Genomic DNA, 24,474 nt, shown 5'->3' with positions numbered 1-24,474 from the left:
ATACATCTTTCACTTTTGTATTTTGTTTTGCCTAGAGGCATGTATATGAGAGAACAAAAATTGTATAAGTTGTTTTCACTGTATGGTTCTGTATACCTGTATGTGACTAGCCGGCTTAAACTCCGCGAGGCGTGACTAGTTTTCTATGATATTATATACTTATCTTGTATTATATCTTATCTGTTTCTTGTGCCTTAAGCTAGTAGCTTCGTTAGTACGCTTTGCGCTTTAAAATCCTGTTTTTGAGCTATATCCTTCATCGGGCTTCTAGATTATTCTATTCTTTCTATCTATATATATGTATAAGCTTAGAACTATCGTAATCTCCGATTAACCTTTGCTTTACGATGCGAGGTAAAGTTTAGGCTAATTAGGGTGTTACACAAAGCTCATTTAGAGGGGGTAGATCTCACTTTTTGTCTCTAAAACCCAAACAAGACGTAGAAAATATAGTAAAATCTTCGGCTATTACATTAACATTAATAATTTTTCTAAGAAGTTTTGTCTCCACATGTCTAATAAATTTTCATCCAATAGGTGATCTCCGCAATGTGTATGCTTCACAACAAGATAAAATATCGCAGATTTGAAGACGAAATATACTATGTGCCGAGATATTATGGTAAGCCAAACTTTTCATTCCTTATGTAATCTTGGTTCATTTCTTAGTTTAATTGAGGTTCATTTGAATCCAGAAATGAATTCGATGTGTTTTTGTTGATAAGTGAGTCTTTATAACTGCTTGTTCAAATCTAAAGTAATTTCGGTTTATTTCTTAATTTAATTGAGGTTCATTTGAATCCAAAAATAAATTCAATGTGTTCTTGTTGATGATTGAGCCTTTATGACTGCTTGTTCAAATCTGAAGTAATTTCGGTTCATTTGAATTTAGAAATAATTCGATGTGTTTTTATTGCTGATTGAGTCTTTATGACTAATTGTTCAAATCTAAACTAATTTTGATTCATTTGTGATTTAACTGAGGTTCACTTGATGCTGCTGATAAGTATTGACCAAATTGTTATTCCTTAAGTAATTTGGTTCATTTATTAGTTTATTTCAATTCATTTTGCAGAATTTAATGATGGAAAAGTATAACACCCTCAGTTTTTAAAAAATTGAATAATGATTTATTCATGATTTATTATTTTATTTATAGAAAATTATTTTTCAAAAAATAATTAAATTAAATTTTATGATACTTTAAGTTTAAATCTATTAGGATTTTTAAATAATTTTTAATATAATAAGATATTTTGAAAAAAATAAAAGAATTATTAATATTATTATTAATTAATTAATTAATTAATTAATAAGTTTGATAAGGGAATATAGAAAAGAGAATCATTTACTTGGCCGAAGCCAATGTGAAAGCAACAGAAAGAAAGCCAAAACGTGGCTTATATATATAAAACTTACTTAGGCTTCGTCCATTTATTTAACCGAATGGAATTTGAGAAAGAAAGAGAGAAACCGAGTGAGAGAGAGACCGTGGGTGAGGAAGAGAGAGACCGTGGAATCTTCGAACTTCCGGCTTCAATTTTTTGTGATCCGTAATTCCAATAAAAAATTTAATCTGATAAAAATATTCGTATCTTCCGCCTCTATATGCTTGTGTTACTTTTGTTTGGTGGAAGCTGATGGTGACGTAGCTCCCCTTTCCCTTGAATTTGCCCAATTGGAGTTCCAGGAGGCATAGACGATTTCTGATGTTTTCCTCTTCAACAGCTCAATCAGAAAGTTTCTCCGGAGCTTCTATTATTTTGATTTCGTATGGAAATAGGTTTTGGTAATTTTATAATAATTAAATATGAATTTGATAAGGGAACGTTGGTTTGACTAATTATTGTTTGAGTTTGAATGAGTTTATGTTGAATTATTGGTGTTTGCTTGAGATTTTGATTTGGTTATGTATGAACAGTCACTTGGGGTGTTTTTGATTATTTTGGGAGTAAAAGTAGATTTTTAAAAGCTTTAAAAATTATATTATCTAATTTTGAATTATTAAAGAAATGATTATGTTTTGAGTTTTATCGAGAAAAGTATTATGTTTGAATTTGATTTACCAAGAAAATGAGTTTAATGAAAGAGAAATAGATTTGAATTTTTTTTAAAGAGAAATTTTGATATCTGAAAAGACCTGGACAGTATGCAAGGGTTGTGGTTTAGTCCCACTTGTTTCAAGTCAAGATTTAAAAAAGATTGTGATTTGGAATTTGAGCTATAACCTGGCAAGGATCGTAGTAGTGTACCGTTTGTCCAGTATCGCAATGGACGTGGGAATCGTGGTTGTTTACCGCCCACGGGTTGTGAATGTTTTTGTGGGGGAACGTGGATATTTACCATCCATGTGTGTGTTATTTTTCTAATTGAAGATCTTGCGAGATTCGTGGTGGTGTACCGCTCGCAATGGTAGGTTCGTGGTGGTGTACCGCTCGCCAAATGAAATTTGTGGTGGTGTACTACTCACCGGTTTTCAAGAGAACAATATCTGGATTAGCTACCGGATGTGTCAAGTTCTGGCAAAGTAACCGACATGTGAGCTTATGGCTAGTAGGACAGACATGCATCATACTGTATTTGTTTGCTTTGTCTGGGTATGCTTAAGTATTTTGGTTTGCCTATCTGATGATTTTTGTCTAATTGTTATTTGTTGTACTTGCTGTAATTGCTCTCTGATTGTGTTGTCTTGCATTGTTTGTGCTTGTGATTGATTCTGTTTTGTAACTGAGTTTTGATGTTGATTTAATTTGGACCAGAGGCCGAGTTGATTTGAGTTGGGCCGGAGGTCGTGATTGGTAGGATCAGCGGTAAGTTTTGATTAAAATGATTTTTTAGTAAGCGGTGGAATGTACAGAGTGTTGTTTTGTGCAAAATTTTAAATAAGGAAAATATGATTTTTAGATTTGAATAATGAACATAACTATACTCCCCGACCCTACTAAAAACTCCTCAATTCTTACTCTCTATTTCCACCCCCTTTCAGCTACAGGTGCAAAGGTTTAGTGCGGAGCTACAGGAGCATAGAAGATTGAGTTTATGAGTTAATTTCTTATATTTTATTTTTTCCTCGTTGTTTACTGTTTTGTTTTCTAGAGGGGTAGGACTTGCATTTGACGATCTTTGAATAAGTATACGTATATAAAGCTATGTGAATATATATACTTTTGTCATTAAGTGATTTAAAATAAAGTCTCCTTTCGTTTTCTTAATTAAAATTTTAATTCATATTCACGAAGGCTCAATATTAAATAAAGATAGTATATAATAAAAAGGTTTAGAGGTAAGTAGCGCTCGGACTTTTAGTACGATCATGAGGTGCTAAAAGTTAAGGTGTTACAGGAAGTACAACCATGAATACATTGATCCAAACACTAAGGCGGCCTACAGAATCAATGAATTTAAGGACTACCTGCCTATTCTTGACAAAAGAAAACTGGCATCACATCTATTTGTAAGTTGTGATTTCTAAGACTTCTTTAATAATTTTGTAGTTTGCTATCATTTAGACTAAATATTCTATCTTTTTTCAAACTTCAGCTATTTGCACCAGTTTGCCATGGAGGCCATTGGTGGTTGTGGATTGCTGATGTGATGAAGAATGTCTTCCATGTGCTTGAGCCCATCAAGAAAATAGATATACCTGAGGAAAGAATAGCTTTGAACAAATTTGTTGTAAGTTATTTACATAATGCATATTTTTGTTGTAAGTTATCTCTTATTTATAGCCATTATCAATTACTCCTTGTGCTTGATTGAGCATTGTTTGTGGGCTTGGTTTCATTCAATTATTACTAAATTGAAGTGCACTTTTTGTATCCTTTTCAGAGCTTAATAGTATCCCAGATGAAGGTCTATACTTGGGCAAAACCTTTGGTGGACAACAAGAAGGCGTTGAAGCACCGTATATTACGATCAGCGGTCAATGAATATCATATAAATCTTTTTTTACTATAGTACTATTATTAATATGTTTTACTGTGTTTTTCTGTGTCTCTCTTATTAATCAAATTTTACTTTCTTATTTCTTTCTTAGTTTATGATTGTGGAATATATATCGTGAAATGGATGGAAGTAATTGACCCCGAAAAAATAAAAAATGGAAAATACAAATGTAAAAACTGAAAATAGGTAAGTAATTTTTAAATTGATAAATTTCGATTCATTTCTTATTTTATTTGGGTTCAAATTAAGCAATTTCTTTCAATTGAATTATAGGAAGAAGTAGATGCTTTCAGGCAGAAATATGGTCCAATCATTCTCTTGGACAAGGTAATTAAATTGATAGACAAAGTCATTGAGGCATCTGAAGCTATAAGAATCTCAAAGCCATCTGCTGCCCTCTCAAGTTCTTTTTGTAAATTCTCATATGAGGATATAGAAAATAAACAGGTTCAATCTGTACTTAACACTAATTTGTAAGGAATTGTAAAGAGGCAAACACTTCTTTCACTCGTTGTAGATGGTAATGTATATATTTGAAAATTTTTTCTTAAATTTCTTTTGATTTATTTGTTGAAAATGTCTGGGCTATATTGAAATCACATTAATTTGAATGAATCTAGATTCACACTGAATACACTAAATAGGTTGAATATATGTATCAAACCTCAAGAGCGAAAAAATACAAATGAAACGAAATTTATGCACAAAATGAACCAAGAAATGAACCTCATTATATGACTATTCAATTGCAGAAACACCTAAATTGTTTGCCACAACACAATTGCATAAGCTAATTTGAAAAACTAAAAAGTGACTATTCAATAAAACATAACATAAATTAGAAATTAACTCTCATTATATGACTAAGACTCAAATGAACCGAAATTTAGTCATACATGAATTGAAATGTATTCTAATAAACACCTAAAACTATTTACCACAACAAAATTACAGCAACTAGTTTGAAAAATCAAAATGTGACTATTCAATAAAAAAATAACAGAAATCAGAAATTAATCCTCATTTTTATCAAAGGAAAAATATTATATTAGCAAAATTCATTTTAATAAACACCAAAATTTCTATCTATAATTCATATTGAAGGTTGTAGAAAGTATAGAGAATGAGGGGTTGAATCTATGACCTTCTTTTACTTTAATGAAATAACCGTTTTAAAACAAACTTTCAATCTGAATCTGTTTGAACTCAGCAGCGAAAAATTTATGAGACAATTTCTTTTTGTCTTATGAATATCAGAAAATAGAACAGAGCAGGGAAGAGAGAAGCTAACACCATCATGTATTCTGGTTCAGTTGCCTTGTGTAATGCAACCTACATCCAGTCTCCACCACAACAGTGGTGGAATTTCTACTATAATTAAAGTATTACATACATCAATTCAACAGAATTGACACAATTCTTTTACTCTCAAGTTCTAACCTAATTTGACTTGGTTATGCTAATACCTAACTCTTCACTCTTAGTACTCACCCAACTAAGAAAGGGGTACCTCATTGGTACAAGATATAAGACACAGAATCAACCTAAAGAAATCTAAAATCACTCTAGGCTTTTCACTCAAGTGTTTCTCTCTGTCACTTTCCACTCATAGGCTTTTTCAATGACTCTCTCATTTAGCCTTTTACCTCAAGAAATTACAGAAAGATAAACATTGAAAAGAAAATTACAATCTGTAAAACATGAAGGAGATTAATGATTCAATAGCCTCTTTGCTATGTGATAAACCAGATTTACTTGCCTTTCATTTAGTTTCGCATTCTGGCAGAATACTCCTTTGACTAGGAAGCATTGTCCAAGTTGATGAACTTCTTCAGAGAACTCCTTAGAACATGAACCTCACAAACACTGGTTATCTCTCCTTTGCTTCAAAATGATAAAAAAAATCTTCTTTTGTATCTCCTTGCATGTTGCTGAGTTGCTCTCTCCTAGGTCAACTCTCGAGCTGTGTGCTACCAACTTACCATATCACTTTTTCCAGTTAATCCCCAAATTAGAAGTTTGAGTCTGACTTTCTCTTGCTTGACCGAAAGCCTCAGGGAAGCAAAAGGAAATAGTCTTTCAATGGTAAACCAGATCTGATCCATTGAAATACTACTTGGTCCCCAAGACACAAATTTGACCATAGATTTGCAGCAGAGCTTAACAGAGATTACTTTATCCATTTATTCCAAATTGGAGTGGCAGAGAGTTGGAAAAGAGGAGAAGAAAGCAATATGCATGCAAGAGGAAATAAGTTACTTTGACCTCTGCCTTAGCCTAAGAGGGTTGATTTTGGTGATTAGACCTCAACCTTTTGCTTAACCTTTCTCTTTCTTTTCTTCTTTGGTGCACAGCTTAGGAACTAAGCTTTCTCTCTCTTTCTCTGAGTTCTGACCGAAGAGGAAAAAGGTGAACGTTGCTTTTGGTGAAAGCAATTTGGAGGGATTTGCTTGAGAGATGAAATTGGACTTGGGTTGGTTCTTTTCAAGTTCAGCCCATTTGAATTCCTTGCTTTGTTTTCTTTGGGCTTCCTTGTTTTGTCAACCCACCAGCAGGTTCAATTTGTTCCATAATTTGCTGCAGCAACAATTAGTTTTAGCTTGCAACACTTAATTAGAAATAGTCAACACTAATTGGATAATTAGTCCAATAAAATAATATTTATCATCATCAATTAATTTAGTTAATTTCTTAACTCAACATATATCATGTGCATGATAAAGGCTAGAGATTGACTAAATCATTGATCCACCATCTAAAAGGTTCAACTGCAAAAAGAAATAAATCATATATTAGCAAAATGCACAAACGCATTTTTTCCTAATAAAAAACAAATCAATGTTACCTCATTTAGAGCAGGCTTTTTCTTTTTCTTTGTTGCATTTGCGATCTTTTTTTTTCATATTTGATCCTAGTCTATTCTTGGGACGTCCGCTTGTTCTAACACATGGGGGCTTTGAAGGTCGTTAACATCATTCAACGTAGGTCTTCATGAGATAACGAACATTTGCTTTTACTTTTCGCTTGATATTCTTGTATCTCAACCATGACATTATCAAAAGCCTGGTGCAGAATTTCAGTCAACTCCTCAGATTCTAACGTAAATTCACAAATATTGTACAAGTGAAACACCAAATCATCAAGTCTATTGTTTCTTGGCTCCAATATATATTTCGGTGCCACTTTATATACTCGCTCAAAGCTTAAGGCACTCAAAGAATGACGGCACAATATACTCCTTGACTCAAACAATAAGCACTAACATTTTACTTCGCATGATATCGCATTGTATGTAACAACAAACTTGTTGAACCTTAAGTTAGAAACCTGTTTTACAACTTCAAATGCCGTATAACCTAGAACTGACTGTGTTGATCTTGTGATGCAATTCACCTTTCCTCTAAATTGTGCTTGAATTTTTCTGAACTTCTCATGAGTATACACATGCTGAAATTGAGCCTCTATTGTTGATTTTGTTGCACACGGTATGACAGTATGAAAATATGTAGTATCAAATTCTCTCTCTCTCTTTGCTCTCTGCTTTCTTGGCAATTATCATATTGCTTTATAAATTGAATCAAGGAGCTATTGCGTGTAATAAACATGTTAAATAAAGTATGCATGCTCTCGCTCCTTTGTGTGCTTCTCATCCCGGTCCAAAAGTGGTGATTAAGATAAACTAGAATCCATAAATGACGATCTTCAAATAGCTCTACAAATGAACCGAAATCAGACACAAAATGAACTGAAAGTTATACCCGTTTTCACCGAAAAATAACAACATCAATTAATTCGAATGAAACCTTGGTTACCTGAAAGCCACTTATTGCCTCAAACACCATACTTTGTGAAAAAATCATTCCAATTCCTGTCAAATGCATCTTTTGTAAACGAGTTCCAAACAACATGACTCATCTCTTGTTCGATTTCTTTGTGTTTCTTGTAGCCATTTAATTTACTTGGGATCTTCTTCATGATATGCCAAATCCACCACCGATGAATTGTTGTTGGGATACAGCTCTCAATAGCCTTTTGCATCGATGTGCATTGATCGATAAGAATCCCCTTTGGTGCCTTTCCTCCCATGTAACGAAGCTAACATTTGAATAACCATTTAAATAACTGAGTATCCTCATTTTTCATCAAAGCACATCCGAGAAGTGTCGACTGATCGTGGTGATTCAAACGCACAAAAGAACCAAAAGCCAGATTGTAGCTGCAAATGGACACCAAAAGTTATGAACCAAAACTGGTTATGCGTATGAACCGAATATTATATCACAATGAACCAAACACCAATTTGTGTTGTAAGTCGTATCAAATGAAACAATATCTTCAAAATACTCGTACGCAGCCCTGCTTCTTGCATCAGCCCAAAATGCATTTTTGATAGAGTGATAAATTTCAAGGTTAAGCTCAAAAAAAATTTTTTTGATTCTTCTCTTTCATTCTTAATAAGTACTTTCCAAATTTTTTGGCTTTGGAAACATTTTGTATTTCCTTTGTAATGTAATTCCTCACATCTTTTTCAATAAAACTTAGTTCACTATGACCACCTACTGCTGCTATAAATGATTGATATATTTTACTCGGTCTTATTCTGGCTTCCTCGTTATTATCAATGGTACGACGCACAAACATGCTTAGCTCCCTATGTTGTTTAAGTATCTCTACTCGATCTGGACAGCAAGGATGTGAATGATTTATAACAACTTTAGAAATAATCCAAAGACCAACATCCTTCAATATATGTACATAAACCTTGGCTGGACAGTTTATTCCAACTGAGGGTTTGCCTTCAGTGTTGGAGATATCTTGGATTTCTATTTTTTTTCTCTCTACTACATGTAATTAGTTAATTCTTAATTTCATCTCCCTTCTGAATGGTGTTCCTTATTTTCATACAAAAACCAGCAAATTTGGAATAATCTTTGTAGAATTTTCCAACTTCTTCGAGTGTCTTGGAAGTCATCTCAACCTCTGGGATGAATTGTTCATCGACAATACACCTGGACTGTAAAATGAACAGAAATATTGTTATAATACCATTGTGTAATAACCAATGAACCGAAACATATGCATTCTATAAATTCAAAAACTCATGCATTCTATCTAAATTCAAATTCATGAACAACACATATTTTAGCAAAGAAAGACAAAATTATTCATTATCACTTTATTCAATTGGATTCCATTCAATTCAATTCAAAATTTTTGAAGAATGAACTGAAATGATATCATAATAAGACTATTGTGTAATAACAAATGAACTGAAAAGTGTCCACTATATATATTCAAATTCAGAAACTCCTGCATTCTAGAATGAACCAAAAATATTATCAAAATAAAACCATTATATAATACAAAATGAACTGAAAATTGAATACTGATTTTATTACTTTATTCAATTGCATTCCATTCCATTCAATTCAAAATTGTTGAAGAATGAAACTAGATAAAATGAAGACCGATCCAAACCTTGTCCACTTGATTCGATTCAGAAGAATAATCAAAATCACTCTCATTCAATTGATTTGAACTTGAATAATTTATTGTTTTGATAATACAATATTCAATTCAAAAGAATAATACGCTATTTAAATGCATATCGAAATCTAAAGAGAAAGAGAAGAAATCAGAGAAGAAACACAACAAAAATGAATGAAAATCTAAAGAGAAATAAGAGAAATAAAAAAAGAATGAAGAAACTTTATATTGAAGAAGAACGAAGAAGGAAGTTGAAGAGGAAGCTTTACGTTGAAGAGATTTACGTTAAAATCTATTAAAAAAACATGAAAGAAAAAAGGTGGCACGGCGTGTGAGAAAAAATAACATAGTTAGACTTGGTTAGGAAAATTACTTGAATGCGGAGCATTATTGCAAATAATAATAAATATTTAAAGTCGATAAAGGCTAGTCCTGTCCTTGATCAGTCTTACTCGAAAGTCCAAAGTCCAAACTAATTACTGTCACTAAACTCGGTTTTGACCAACCTAAAACGATAATTAACCAATAACCAAATAAGCCTAATTCTCCCATTTTTATCTTTGGTTGAGCAAAGTTACTTCAGGAATCCCACAAAGGCCACAACTGATGGCTAAACGGACACTATGCTGAACAAGTGTTGAGAAACTAGCGCTAATTTATCCTATTACACCATTTCAATCTATCTAACAATCAAAAAACAAAAAAATGAATACACTAACAAATAATAATAATAATAATTTTATTTCATTAGACGAACTAATATTGTCTGTCTAGACAAAAAGATCGATTTTAGAATTTTAAATTCTTTTTAAGAACTGATATACTTTTATTAAATATAAAAAATCAAGACTGATTCAATTAATTTTTTTATTAGAATTTAACATGAGAATTGATATATCTAACAAAATAAAAAGTTAAAAACTGATTTAATGATTAAAATTTATTTAGAATTAAATTGTCTGACTAAAAATTTTTTTGAAAACTGATTTGGTATATTACTCTAAAATTAATACATAATTAAATAACTAATATTGCTTTTTTGAAACTACTTTGATCTAATACTCATTTCTATTTATAATTATTCCTTTTTGTTGGATGAAAATAAACTAGTGCCGAAATATAATTCTTCATTAGAAAATTCTGAGCAGATATAAAAGCTACGGATTGTGCCATTTTTTATTATAATATCATTCTTTGGGTGTTGCTTGGGTATGAGTTTGAGGTGAGAATCAATTACAGCTCCAAATGATTGATAATTTGATATCAATTGATTTCCAATGAAGTATCAGCTATGTAGCTCTTCAGAAAAAATCACACATACAACAATAAAGTCTTCAGAAAAGCTCTCTACTAATCTCATAAATCAAATCTCACACTCCATCTACCTTTGTAGTCTGCATTGAAGGTCCAATTATTCTCCCTAAGCTGCACATAAGGAACCTGAAACAAGGTTCAAACATACAGTGTTACCATTAACGAAAAGGACAACATGTAGAGAGTATGAAATGACCGAGCAAATAGTATTGGGGGGAATAAATTACTAATTGCAACTTCATGCTAATTTACTGGTTCCACAGCTTCGGAATGGTTACCACAACATATCCACACTGATCTTACTTATTCTTTTAGAATGAAAATAACTTGAAATAAGGATACAACAATTCCATCCAACAATTTCCACTCATCACTTCGGCATTTGAACTGCACTAGTTGTGTTTAGCAATCCCCTTACATCTCAACTATCTCTACGCTTCCACTAAATTGAGATGCATATAATAGAATCTATTAAATTGAAGGACATGGAACTATGCATATGGCATTAGCTATTAGGTGATGTGCAAGAGTCAAGAGAAACCTGTTCAAAGACTTCATAACCAAGTCTAAGTCTAACATCTTGGTCCTTCTGAAAATTAAATATGTTCCATGAGAATTCAGCAGCTCCACTAGACTTCCTCTGCGAAAACCAAAGTAGCAGCTTCCGGTATTAAATCAAAGGAAACAACACTAAAGAGTCAATAACTAATTCCGGTACCTCTTTAAAGTTCTGGTCAACGTCACATCGTCCCTTAATTTTAAAGTCAAAGAGCTTATCAACGGTGACAGGGAATGTCTTCTTTGCACGCACAGTGTAGCGTAGCTTCTCATGCTTATCATAGCGCAATCCAACACCAAGTGTTGCTGATAACTACATTACAGTATCACATAACAAGAATTAATGAATTTAATTTGAAAATATGATTAGGGCTTGGGAGTAAAACGGAACTGACCGAGGGGTAGAAATGTCTAATTTGGGCACTCAGAGAACTGGCTTGCCCGACTCTCGTATCAAGCTCTCCATGAACCTGCCAGAACAATGCCACGTACACAAACCCCAACTATAAGGAGAAATATTTCTTCAATTACAGCATAGCATTTGATGGCCAAAACAACGCTGTTACCTGGAAGAAAGTGTTCGAGTCGATTGGGACTTTCTCCTTCGCATGGATTCTTAGAGCTTTCGAATCTCCTCCATATCTCAGAGATGTCTCCATTCTTTTTTCCCCTCACTCGATTATCCCCTACTATCTTCAGCAGGACTTTAGATTGTTTATTCCATAAAACCCTAAAACATGCTACGTTTTTTTTCAGTTGATGATGCTTCATTTTTTTTGGTGTAACTGTATGAGGCTTTCTTTTCCTAGTTCTTATCTATGGGCCCATTTGCTGTCCACTCTCTTGGGCAACATAAGCATATGGTAGATGGGTTTGGCTAGATGGCGTTTGATATATTTTCTAATTCCATGAAAAAATATATGGTTGAATTATTTCATGTGTTTTTCTATAAAACATTTAATAATCAAATTGCACATAATATGTTTTCAATATTTTATCAACATTATGGAACTCTTAATATAAATTGTAGCCAATCAAATTTTGATCATTTTGTTACAATTTGTAAAAAAAACAAACCATATTTTATACAAGTATCTAAGAAAAGCCTCTATTTCATAATTTCAATTCCGTTGGTCGTGTAATACGGGCTCGATGAAAAAGAGTTAAGTACTAGTAGTATCCACCATCCAGTAGGTATTGGTAAGATAACAGGGATATAAAAGTGTACAGGACCATAAACCTTAACTGCTGCTACAATATATAAATAAAGTCAATACAAAACTAGCAAAATCCTCTCTTGGCAACGATTAGACCACCGCAAAATTCGAACCAAACAAGTAAAACAATGTCAAAATGGTCTCATTTCATGTCGTCCGGAGCAGCATATTCAACAATCATCATATCTCATCGATAAAATCCATGAGGTCATCAACCTCCTGCCTCAAAGAGGTAATTTTCTGCTGATTTGAAGCAATCCGATTCTCAATTTCCCTTCCTCCTAACTTCTTCTCGTAGCAGTCTACAACTGTTGTGTGTTTTGCCATGAGTCTCTCCTGCAAATCTCTCTCCTTAGCAATCAGTTCTTCCACCTGAAAACAACAGCATATGTTATAGAAATACAGTATAAAATCAAGAGGAAAAGAATATAGACCAGAAGAAAGTATTTAATTCTTGCATAACCTTGGGCAGTATATGAGCTGCTTGTGGAGAAGATTGCAAGAATGTCACCAGAGGCTTCAAGTCTTTAGAAACCCCTTTCAACAAGCTATCAACTGATTTTCTAGTTGCTTTACAAGCTTGAACATCTCCTGTCCTAGAAAGATCACGCAATGATGCTTCTAGCTTGTCATGTGCTGTTAAGCAATGGCTAATGATATTATGGATCTGCTGAACAGTTGCTTGCACCTGAGTGGTGGTGACACACGAGTCAATAGTCTAAGTACTAATCAATTGTAAATGTTAGATTCTATACAAAACATGCGTTGATTACCTCTTCCCACTGGACCTTGGCCAAATAAGATGCAGATGATTTGGAGATTGACAAATCCGCATGCATGTAGACAATGCAGGCAACAAAGAGAAAGAAAAACCCAAAGATCAACATCAGAGGCTCCCTGAGCATGGAGAGACTGTTAAATTTATAATAGACCTGCAACATCAGCAATGACAATTAGTAAGATGTACTTCTACGTCATTGCTATATACCAAAAGAATATATATCAACCAATCCAATTCATAATCTGTTTTTCTTGTATCCTAGCAATCTATTCTGTTTCAATTTCTGGCAGCCTAGACTTACAAGTTGCAACAACCAAGTGTAAAAGGTAGCAAAAAACTTAACACATAAATACATCTCCAAATTCAAAATGGTCTATGAGATTTGGGATCCTAGTCTTAATTCTCACACTTTTTTTTTTATTGATTTTCCTTTCAAACAAATAGATGCTCAGAACCTTTCACCAAGATTGTTAAAAACACTAGCACACTATTGTGCTAAATATCACACTATTGGTAACAATTATCCTTGTGGGCAAGATTGTTAAAACATTAGCACACTAATTTATTCTTGGTGGCCTGCTTGATACAATCTTTACATAAGCTTCGTCAAAAGATAGAAGGGTAATACCTGAAAATGCTCATTATGCTCAGGCACAACATTGTTCTTTTCCAGCACAACAACAGGTCTACCAACAAGATCCAAGTGGGAAAACTTTGTCTGCAACAATTACATGGAATGGCTATAAAACCCAGATAAGGGAGCTAAAACTGATGGTAAAGAAAATAGTGATGGTTTGGCAGAAAAGGTAAATCTAAACTATCTAGGCAATACCTCCTGCCATTGTTTCACCGGAAATGGAACAGATGCAGAAATATCTTTGGACCCTTCTGGTAGAACAACCTGCAATTGCAAGCAACAGGCAGATGTAGTTGTAAGCACAATATGATGAGGAAAATAACCGAACATAACGAAATGTAGGGAGGATCACAAAAGATGAATTACTAGTAAAGTATTTCCAGTTTAAGAACAACTACTGAAGTTGTTAACCACTCAGGTACCAATTAGTTAAAAATCACATTCATATCTTCATTATCAAGATAAAATAATTGAGCTAACCTTCACAATGAGAGTGTCAATCACTAGCTCATTTATAGGGGAACCAAAAGAAAAATTAAGGAAACGTTTTCCATCCGATTCGAATAGGAAGTCCCGCAATGGCAAACCATATCCAATCGTAAAAGCAGTTCTCCATCCACCAAACAAAGGGTACCTAGGTTCAATCTCCAGTTCTGTCTGCTTTCCAGAGAAGTATAATTCTTAGCAAATATTAGCAAAAGTATTTCAGAGCAAAAATAGGACAATTGGAGGACATCCACCTTCTTTGAGTCACCCCATAAACTAGAAGTGGAAATGTTTCCAATTTCATCCCTGTAGTAAACTGAATGAGCTCGTGGCGGCAGCCTTGCAACAAGACGCCTAAAGGCTGATGCACCTCTTACATATGGCCTGGCCTGATAGTCAAGTCTGCAATGGAAACAAGCTACTATTACATGTCACTCTAACAAAATAACGACAGAGGAATTCATAATCGCAGCAACAAGGTAACCTAGAAAATTCTCCTTTACTCTTGGCACCACCATGAAAGAGATTGTAATGCTCTGTGACCTGTACATTTCCCCAATGGGAAATCTCGATCTCTCGCACTAACTCTTCAGCAACTGCAAAGGGTTGATTATTCTCAAAGTGAATAATTATTGGCAAGTATGAAAATGGTGGAATATTATGGAACGGGCCATATTTCAACTCAGATCCAGACAGTTTTGTGCCCTCAAGTTTTGTGTAGGACTCGACTCTTGCTTCGGGCAATTTAACAGCGACTGACTGGACCATTACTTTATAAGGAGAAAGAAAGTGTGCAGTATCTTGAAACAGTAAAAGCTGGATATCAGCTTGACTAATTTTCTCAGGAAATGGTTCCAACGCATGGGTAAAAACAGCCAAGACATCCAACAGCAAACTCTCTCCCTTCCCAAGCCCCTTGGGTAAAGATACGGAATAAAATGTCAAGGAATCAGGCACATCTTTAGGGATAACAACTTCAGTGGGTAAACCAGCACCAGAAGATGCTTTCCCTTTCCCCTTTCCTTCATTAAGTGTTGCTGTCAAGTATGCCAGGTGCTTTGCCTGATTTTCAGGAAAGGACAACAAGATCTCGGAGATAGGGTTTGATCCCGCATTCTCTACCTGCAAACAATAGAAGCAAAATAAAATAAAATAAAATAAAAAATTATTGAAACACAAAATGTGAAAAGGGATGGCATGCTAAGAGCAATTACATCTGTTAACTGGCTTTCAGAACTGGTTCTCTTTTGATTTAAATTTAAATTCTGGTTTGCCGAAGAAGGAAAAGATTTGTGTTTCAAAAGCATATATCTTTAAATCAAAATTTAAGAGGTATTTCTTCCAGAACCTTAGGTTGTCAATTACCTTACCGAAATTCAGTGGTGTATAGTATAGTATAGTAGTAGAGTTCGTGTGATACATTAGCTAAGGCAATGGTTAGTGTCCATGTCCACTAGAGACATGGACGACACCCATTTGTTTGATAAGACACACATTCGATGGCACAGTGGCACACAAGTGCACACAAAATGCATATCTTCAGTGTCCCTCCTTTGAGCTAAGACACAGATTTTAGACATGGACATAACTTTTTTACACTCTGGCTCTTACCCTTTTTTCTTATTTCCAGTTTTAACCTTCATCTGTTAACCCTAATCCAAGTTTTTTCTCTTCCTTCCTTCCTTCCTCTCACACTCCTATGCTCCTCCTTGCTACCCAAATCCACTGCCTCTCCTCCTCCTCCCTCCCTCCATCTCTTCGCAGATCTGCATCGTGTCCCCCTCTCCTTCCTCCTCAACCATCCTCCTCGTCACCTTCTTCTTCGTGCTCCTCTGCGTTCTTAGCCTGCCATCATTGCCCCTGCCGCCTCTTCCCCCTGCTCAACGTGTCTGGATCTGCTCGTTTCTGGATCTTCTTTGTCTTTGTCACGCTGCATATCCGCATCTGAGTCTGCTTCGTTTTAGTCGTCTCCACTATCAGCCACTGCTTGATCTCCTCCAGCTTCCCTCTGCCTCTTTTACTGCTGCATTACTCCCCCTATCTTTCTCTCAGACTTCTTGTTTCTGTTTCTTATTTATTGTTTAATTAAACAAATTGCATTTTATTTTGATAATCATCGTTAGTTTGGTTTAATTGAATTTGTTTGAATAGGAGTGGTTGAAAATGGTGATTTAAGATGAGATCGGAAGGAGATGAAAAATCAGTGATGGCAGTTTTGGTGGTAGTTGAATCAAGGTAATATAGTCTTTTGGAATATGTGTGCCTTGTTCATTAGTTTAACCAAACACACTAAATAGACATAAATATTTTGTTTCTATGTCCTGTGTCTCTATGACAATGTCTATGTCCCAAGGTATACATTAACCAAACGGAGCCTAAGGCAGCAAATTGCACGAACAACGCTTAAGAAAATTAGAGAACAAGTGAATAAATAATTGAGAATGTGAAATATATTTTGAGTACCTTTAGTGAGGTAGTTATGCGCACAATTTGAGATGTCAAATCAATCTGCAAAAACACAGGGAAAACACGATGAGAAAGAGGATTCACTAGCTGCGAAAATTGTTAGATCTTTACATAGCATCGTGGTTTTCATGTTGACCGGTATGAGATTAAAGTCAAACGATAAATAGAAGCAGAGCGACATTTATAGATGAGTAGAACAGGAAAAACGCAAATAGTGTAGATCGGAGGAAATGAAACAACAATCGGAATCATGAAATCGAAAATAGAAACCCTAAAAAGGGAAAGGGAGAGAGAAAGACTTACGCGACGGTCAACCTTGGCGAGGATTAGATCGGAGAAGACCGGGGAGGAGGATAGAACGCCGAATGCAAGCGTAAACAAAAGAAGAGTGAAAGCGAACCTCAGCATTTTCTTCAGCTCATACACTTAAACCAAATTTACGTTTGCTCACTTTAAAGAAAAACCACCACACCGGACACCACTCTACTCACTGCTCATTGATACTTCTAACTGCTCAGCCGATCATCCTCCTAAAATATAATATGAGATGTAACCTAGAAAATTAATACATCTAAACGTATAGTAATTTAATTAAAAAATATTTTTTTATTTCAATATTTTGGTAATATTGCATGAGTAATACATTTATTATTAATACTTACGGTTAATCAAGTATTTAATATCCGTCAAATTACATTTATATTGATTATTTTTTATATGATACAAAAAAATTATAACTCAATAGTTAAAAAATTTATAAAGAATATAATTCGAACGAACTAATTTAGAATTTTTAGTATTTTTTATGTTGGTATCTGAAATTTTCCTAAAATTATGCAAGAGACAAAAAATTTGTGAAAAAATTAAAAATTTAAATTAAACAACCACAGTTATCTTTATATGTAGGTATAGATAAAATAATATTTTTTTATAGATAAAATAATATTTTTTTTCTATTAAACAAATATCAAATAATTTTTCGATATTTAATTGCAAAGTTAACATTTTATAATATTACAGTAAAAATTTTTTTAATGAAAACAATATTATATGTATGTATAAACAAAATTAAATTAAACAAAACAATAAAAAGTAAATAAATGATATATATTATAAAAAAGTATTAAATACTAATAATCTCATTTATATTTAAAAAAATAAGCTTTAATTTTAGGCAATTAATCAATTAGATTATTATTAGTTATTACTAATATTTGTTTTGAATTTATATAATACAATAATTTTTATTATTGTATTAATATCTAATGATATAAATGTTTCTTACACGTAATTTTTTTGAAGTGTGGGGACAAATAAATTATTATAATGGGGCAATTATCTACATATATATACATGATCCGTCACCTTATAACTCAGTCTTTATTATGCATTATGAGTTATAACTCGGTGTTAACTATCATTCATTCTTTTGTTTGTAACTGACACATTCATTACCGACTTAATGACCATCATTTCTATCTTAATGACCAAACGGTCATAACATCAATTTTATGCCTATAAAAAGAACCTTCTATATCTAATCTCAATAATACATTCTATATTCATAGAATTATTATAAACACAACATAACACATGATAACTTTCATTTCATGTCTTACATTCTATATTCATAGAATTATTATATACCTCTTAAACACTTACTGACTTGAGCGTCGGAGTGTCTTTTGCAGGTACTCATCTCCCGACGTATAACTCATCCCGACGCAGCAAGAACAATACCTATTATTGATTTTTTAAAAGTTCAATTGAGCAATTGCTCCCACACAACAATACATAAATCCATCCGTGATTGAGATGGTTTGACTCGATAAAGAGTGAGTTTTCTACCAATTTTTTAAATAATATTAAATTTATATTATTCATATTTTAAATTTGTTTGTTTATCCCCATTTAATTGTTCTTTGATTTTTTGTTTATCAATTCTAGGAAGAAAAAATACACGCCTCGGTTAAGAAGGCTCTTGTGCCTCAATTCGTAAATTTGCTAAAAGACGGAATATCTTATCAAATAAGATATTTTGGTTTTGGACTCAATACGGGTAATTTTAAGACTACACATCATGAGTATGTGGTTAATTTAAACCAACGTATCGATGTGCACATACTTTTAGAATTGACGAATATCCCATGATATAGATTTAATTTTGTGAGTTTTGACACTCTCAAGTCTCACTACTCTTGAGTTCGATTACACCTATTTAATTGGTAAATTTATTGTTTTAGAAAAAGTATAATTCATTGATAAATTTATTTATTTTATTGATAATTTTGACTATATTTTTTTTCTTAACAAAATTATTCACAACAGACCTTTTTTTTATTTTAATCCATAATTCCAGCAAGATATCCAACACTAATTGGGTATATTGGTCCATATAGACGTAAACGCTATCATCTTTTATATTTTAGACATTACTCTGAATTTGTAAAAGGTAATGAAGTATTTAATTATTATCACTCAAGTCTAAGATGTACAATTGAAAGAATTTTTATGTGGAAGAATAGATTTACAATTTTGCGTGGTATACTGAAGTTCAAAATGGAAACTCAAATTTAAATAGTTAGAATAACAATTATTCGACGAAATTCTGAACCGGATTTTGAATTCACATTGTAGGAAAGATGAAAATATTATTAAAGATGAAGATGATAATCAAATTAGTGATAGCCTATCTTCAAATTTATTTATTGCTTTTTCTTCGAAAATAAATATTATTTGAGACTCTATTCGAATCAAATTTTAGTGCACCAATCAAATCTTATTAAGTAGATCAAATTTTAATACTTTTGTAGTTAAATTAATGTTATATTTATATTTATATGTTGTAATGCACTTTTGTATTTTATATACTTTATTGTTATTTTTGTTTAATTTTATAAATTTATTTATCTTTTATTATTATAATTTATAATTATTAGACATTATCAATTATGTGTATATATCTAATATTATGTGTAATTTATTATAATATGCATATAATATTTAAGATAATATTTTATATAATAATATGTTCTAATTTAAAATTCTATAATATAAAAATTGTTAAAATAATAATATTAAAAATTTAATCTAATATTTATCTTTTTGATAATTTTATATCTAAAAGTGATTTTAATTATTATTATCCAAATAATATTTTATCAATTATAATTATTTTTAAATTAAAATATCAAACCATAAATCATGTTAAAACAAACTTAATTTTAATTAAAATCAATTCTAATATAATTAAATTGAACTCAACTCCAGTTTATAAAAGCTAAACCAAACACTCTGCTACAATTTGCTACATTCAACACTCAAACTACAAGGAACAGAAAATAGTATGTACGCATTTATGTGTTGTCATGGTCCAGTTAGAAGGTCACGGTTGTCATAGGCGGGGATAGTGTTATCTACGCTCGACAATATGGTGGCTGACTGCCCGGCGTTTGGGGATCTAGTTGACATTTTGCTGGGTGAACCGTCCGGCGACTTTGACATAGTGGTGCCTCCCAGAGTGGCATGGCGTCCCCTGGATGCTATCTTCTTTAGAGCATTCTGGTGCCACTTCTTTAGAGCCTTCGATGTTTGTTCATCAAATATTGACTTCTTCATTGTTGATCCCATCTGAACAATTATCATCACAATCATAAATATTGTTCTTTGCTTTGTTTAATGAAAATCATTTATAACCTTAAACCAACTTACCTGTGTAACAAGCGCATACAGTGGAAGAGTGACATAGCTGGTGATTATTTGAGCTCCTATCCTGCAAAATTCAATCTTTAAATTAGTATTATTCTCATTAATTATTGATGATGTGAAACAATAGAACAGAACATTTATGTTCAAATGTAATTGTTCTATGTATGTGAACAGGCATGCATAATCACTAGCAAGGAATGACTTACCCAAGTGCAACTCTACTGATCATAAGTATTTCATCTTCATAAAAGCAAGATGCCCAACCAAATTCATACTGCATCAGATCAAGAAGGAAGAGAATTAATTTAAGGTTTCCAAAGTTAGTTGTATATAATTAATAACACAACTCAGGAAGAGTTCAATTACCCATGTCCACCAGAAATATGTCAGCTCAAATGCATTCTGGACATGTAAACAAAGAGCACCAACTTGCATAAGTAAAACTCTTCAAATATTCAATGTCTATAAAACAAATATAATTAAGCTTCATAAGATGAAATGGACAAAAATACCTGAAAGAGGACAAAATGGATGAGATAAAGAACTAACTCAGGCCACTCAAACCAAAAGTACTTGTCAGAGACTTGAACAAGAGGGATCCCCTGCACTACAGCATGCCTTTCTTTTATGTCAAGTGCCATTCGGGTTATAATTGCCTGAAGCTTTGTCCCAACAGCTAGAATAACCTTCAAGCAATTCAAGTATTAGTCCTTTTATTTTCTGTGAAAAAAAAATATATTGGCAGTGAAAATATGCTTAATTACCATTAGTGGAAGAAAAGACACCCCAAAGGAAGCATGCCATCCTGAACCAAAGTTAAGAAATCAGGTTTCTACATGAATATGAGCATCAAATATATAAACCAATTGATAACTAGTTCAAGGGACAAACCATGAACATTTACAAGCAAGAAAAACACCACTGATGCCCAAAGTATTGGACTGCCAAAATCACAAAGATACACCACAAATATTAGAACAAATTACAAATTAGAAGAATCAAGAATAAACTGTCCTCTTCAACACCCTAAGGTCGTATTTAGTAAGTGTCTCAGGATAGAAATATATAGAAAAGAAAATAGATCGAGAAACATACAAAATTATCTTGGTTTTCGAAAAGGATTTATTTGATATTTTATCTACCTAAAATTTGGAAACAATAGAAATAATCTCATTCATATATTTTCTATTCTGAAATATTTATCAAACACAGCATAAGTGATACGAAGCTAATGATTAGTACATAAAAGCGCAAAAAATGTGGGTAAATTTGGAAAATTACCTGATTCCCACAACTACCTTAAAGTCGTCTTCTAATGACCTCTTAATATATTTTTGAAAATCAAACTTACTTCCAGGTGCTAAATGAACCTACAAAAATGAAGTTGGATATTCATTCAAGAAAATGATGAAAAACAGCACAAAAATGATGCTGATACTGCATTAGGAAAATCACTAACAGTAACAAATCCATGTCGCATGGTCAAATAGTCAGCTTTGCGAACAGATCTGAAAAACTGTCGAAAGAAGCATACCTGAAAAATTGATTAGTAACATATCACTGACTGTGAGTTGAAACTTGAAAAAAAAACAAAAAAAAAAGCATGAAAGACTGATATTGTAATCCCTTACAAAATAGAAGGAAACTGGAGTTTTAGTCCAAATACTGTTGTGATCCCTCACAAATGATGTCTCGTGAGTAAGCCTGAATCTTCTAGGATCTGAACAGTTATTATCATCACACACCAACCCAATTAAATTATTGGAGAAGAAAAAATATAACTTAAAAACGGAACTATATGGTATCATTGTTGTTTTACCATTCAAGGCTTCTTGATCCACAATATGGTCCTGTTCCCATGCCTTCCACCCACGAATCTGCCAGAAGAACAAAGAATGATGTTAGAATGTTATGTCATAAATATGTGGTCTATCTATCTATCATCTGTTCTATAATAGCAACCTTTGCTCTTCCAAGAGTCATTGTTATGGCACTGTATACGACATGGAAGACAGCCAAGAAGAATATGAAAATGTGCAATTGATGCATTCCATGCACAGATATAAGAGGCTCCATCCCCTACACAAACAATTAACATTATCCATTTCCATACCATAATCAACTTCTTAATATTCATTTGCAATAAGATTAATAAAGGTAATTACTTGGACAAAAATACTTATGTACACCAAAATATTTGTGTAAAGTGCTGTTTAATTATTTTTAAGGAAAAGTCTAAAGGACCAGCAGTTTTATTGAATTTTGGCCAGCATGTAACCAGCAGAGGAAGGTAAGCCATTGGATGAAATTTCACACCAATCTCACACCATCAAATCATCATTGATGGTTAGTTGATGGCTAACAATCACAAAAATTGCTGGCCCCTTAGCATTGCTCTTATTTTTAATTTATATTTTATATTTTAATATGTATTTTATATTAGTGGCTGATTTTGATGACTAATTTTGATATATGTTTAGTATGGTTGTTACTCGAGTATCCTCTTAAACCTTATGCATGTTAATAATAATAACAACAATGCATTGTTACCGGTTTACATCCTTCACTAGCTGCAGCCAGAAACCTACGTTCGTATGTCAAAAGCCTGCGATGGGGCGGTTCACCTTCAGCAGTAGCCTCTTTAGGACCACCCTTCTCTTCCACAACACCCGCACCCGCTGGAGTAGCTTGGTTGTGACCGCCGCCGCCGCCTTCGCCTTCCTCCTTCGTGCTTCTAACACAAGGTAGCATGGTATTTGCATACTTCTCGGGAATACACCATTTGGAAATGTAGGTTTGTCCAAACGTTAATATTAAAGAAATAAATCCCAAAACCATAAGCTCTGAAATGCATATAGAAACATGTTCACTATTAATGGAGAATGTGCCAAAAAAACACACTAATCATAGGTTAAAAGAAAAAAAAAAACACGTGACGGGAAGGGACAAACAATGTTGTTACCGCCTTTAATCTTTGCGAGTGCTTCTAACAGAGCCATCTTCTTTTTACGTTCAAACATCTGAAACCAAGCAACAATACTAATCAATCATGATGAATAGTAATAAAATAAATACATGTGAGTAATTAAACAAATTACTAGGTTCTTCATACTTTTTCGAATTTATGTATAATTTTCTCGAGCACTATAGAAACGAGGACGATAGAGGCGCAGACGGCGGCGACAGCCCATGTAGGTGTGTGATCTAGCGCCCTTTCCTCTTCTCTTACCGCCATATTCAAAAAGCAAAGTGTTTGTGTTTGTTTTTATTGTTAGTATGTGATGAGTTTTTTTTTTTTTTAATGATTGAATTGAATTAGGTGAAGAACCATGGAGGAGTGGAGTAATTCTGATGAGGAGGAATAATAATAATAATAATAATAATAAGCGCCATGCGGCAATGATGAGAAAATGAGACAGAAGCAGGGAGAAGTGTTTTTTGTTTCCTATTTGTTGCATTCATAATTTGTAACCACTGCAAAATGAACGGAGAGGAACAACTGCCGCTTATACTACCAATTTCACCCATCGACCCTCCAAACTAATTTTGGCCTCTCAAATCCATTCATTCTTCCGTCTTATTACATATTAATTAGTCCCAACTCACATCAAATTATCAATTGCAGAAAAATGAAAAAAGAAAACCAAGTTATGCTGCTGCCTGGGATCAAATCCGGGGCACCGGCGTGACGGCGGGAATACTTAACAATACACTACAACGAATTGGCGTTTAGATGTCTACAACCAATTTTATTCAGATTTTATATGCATATATTTTAAATAATTATTCAATTACTTTAAAAAATTCAACATATATACAAATGGTTAATTACAAAATTATTTATTGATAGCAAAAAAATACAATCATGTTATGTG

At 33.1% G+C, this 24,474-nt stretch overlaps 3 protein-coding genes across 3 annotated transcripts; all 3 read right to left on the bottom strand.

Moving 5' to 3' along the window:
* Positions 1-10,570: 10,570 nt before the first annotated feature.
* On the bottom strand, positions 10,571-12,071 carry LOC130945208 (outer envelope pore protein 21, chloroplastic-like). Its single transcript, XM_057873932.1, has 5 exons — positions 11,871-12,071; positions 11,700-11,774; positions 11,465-11,617; positions 11,288-11,386; positions 10,571-10,872 (listed from the first exon to the last, which is right to left on the bottom strand). Exons 1-5 carry the CDS (start codon positions 11,961-11,963, stop codon positions 10,789-10,791), a joined length of 504 nt encoding a protein of 167 aa, XP_057729915.1. The 5' UTR covers positions 11,964-12,071; the 3' UTR covers positions 10,571-10,788.
* Positions 12,072-12,400: 329 nt separating this feature from the next.
* On the bottom strand, positions 12,401-17,420 carry LOC130944819 (dolichyl-diphosphooligosaccharide--protein glycosyltransferase subunit 1A). Its single transcript, XM_057873364.1, has 10 exons — positions 17,195-17,420; positions 16,889-16,933; positions 14,910-15,547; positions 14,680-14,827; positions 14,420-14,596; positions 14,135-14,203; positions 13,931-14,020; positions 13,295-13,453; positions 12,985-13,209; positions 12,401-12,893 (listed from the first exon to the last, which is right to left on the bottom strand). Exons 1-10 carry the CDS (start codon positions 17,297-17,299, stop codon positions 12,702-12,704), a joined length of 1,848 nt encoding a protein of 615 aa, XP_057729347.1. The 5' UTR covers positions 17,300-17,420; the 3' UTR covers positions 12,401-12,701.
* A 2,673-nt stretch (positions 17,421-20,093) lies between these two features.
* LOC130946545 (MLO-like protein 9) lies at positions 20,094-23,834 on the bottom strand. Its single transcript, XM_057875321.1, has 15 exons — positions 23,712-23,834; positions 23,562-23,619; positions 23,150-23,442; positions 22,562-22,678; positions 22,419-22,476; positions 22,231-22,319; positions 22,059-22,133; positions 21,881-21,969; positions 21,491-21,540; positions 21,364-21,404; positions 21,112-21,285; positions 20,966-21,001; positions 20,806-20,873; positions 20,603-20,663; positions 20,094-20,521 (listed from the first exon to the last, which is right to left on the bottom strand). The coding sequence occupies exons 1-15, from the start codon at positions 23,832-23,834 to the stop codon at positions 20,258-20,260; spliced, it is 1,596 nt and encodes a 531-aa protein (XP_057731304.1). The 3' UTR covers positions 20,094-20,257.
* Between the last annotated feature and the right edge of the window lie 640 nt (positions 23,835-24,474).

Source organism: Arachis stenosperma, chromosome 8, assembly GCF_014773155.1.
Source record: "Arachis stenosperma cultivar V10309 chromosome 8, arast.V10309.gnm1.PFL2, whole genome shotgun sequence".
Lineage (NCBI taxonomy): Eukaryota > Viridiplantae > Streptophyta > Magnoliopsida > Fabales > Fabaceae > Arachis > Arachis stenosperma.
Note: the sequence above shows the minus strand (reverse complement) of the source record. Positions and strands in the feature narration are given on the sequence as shown.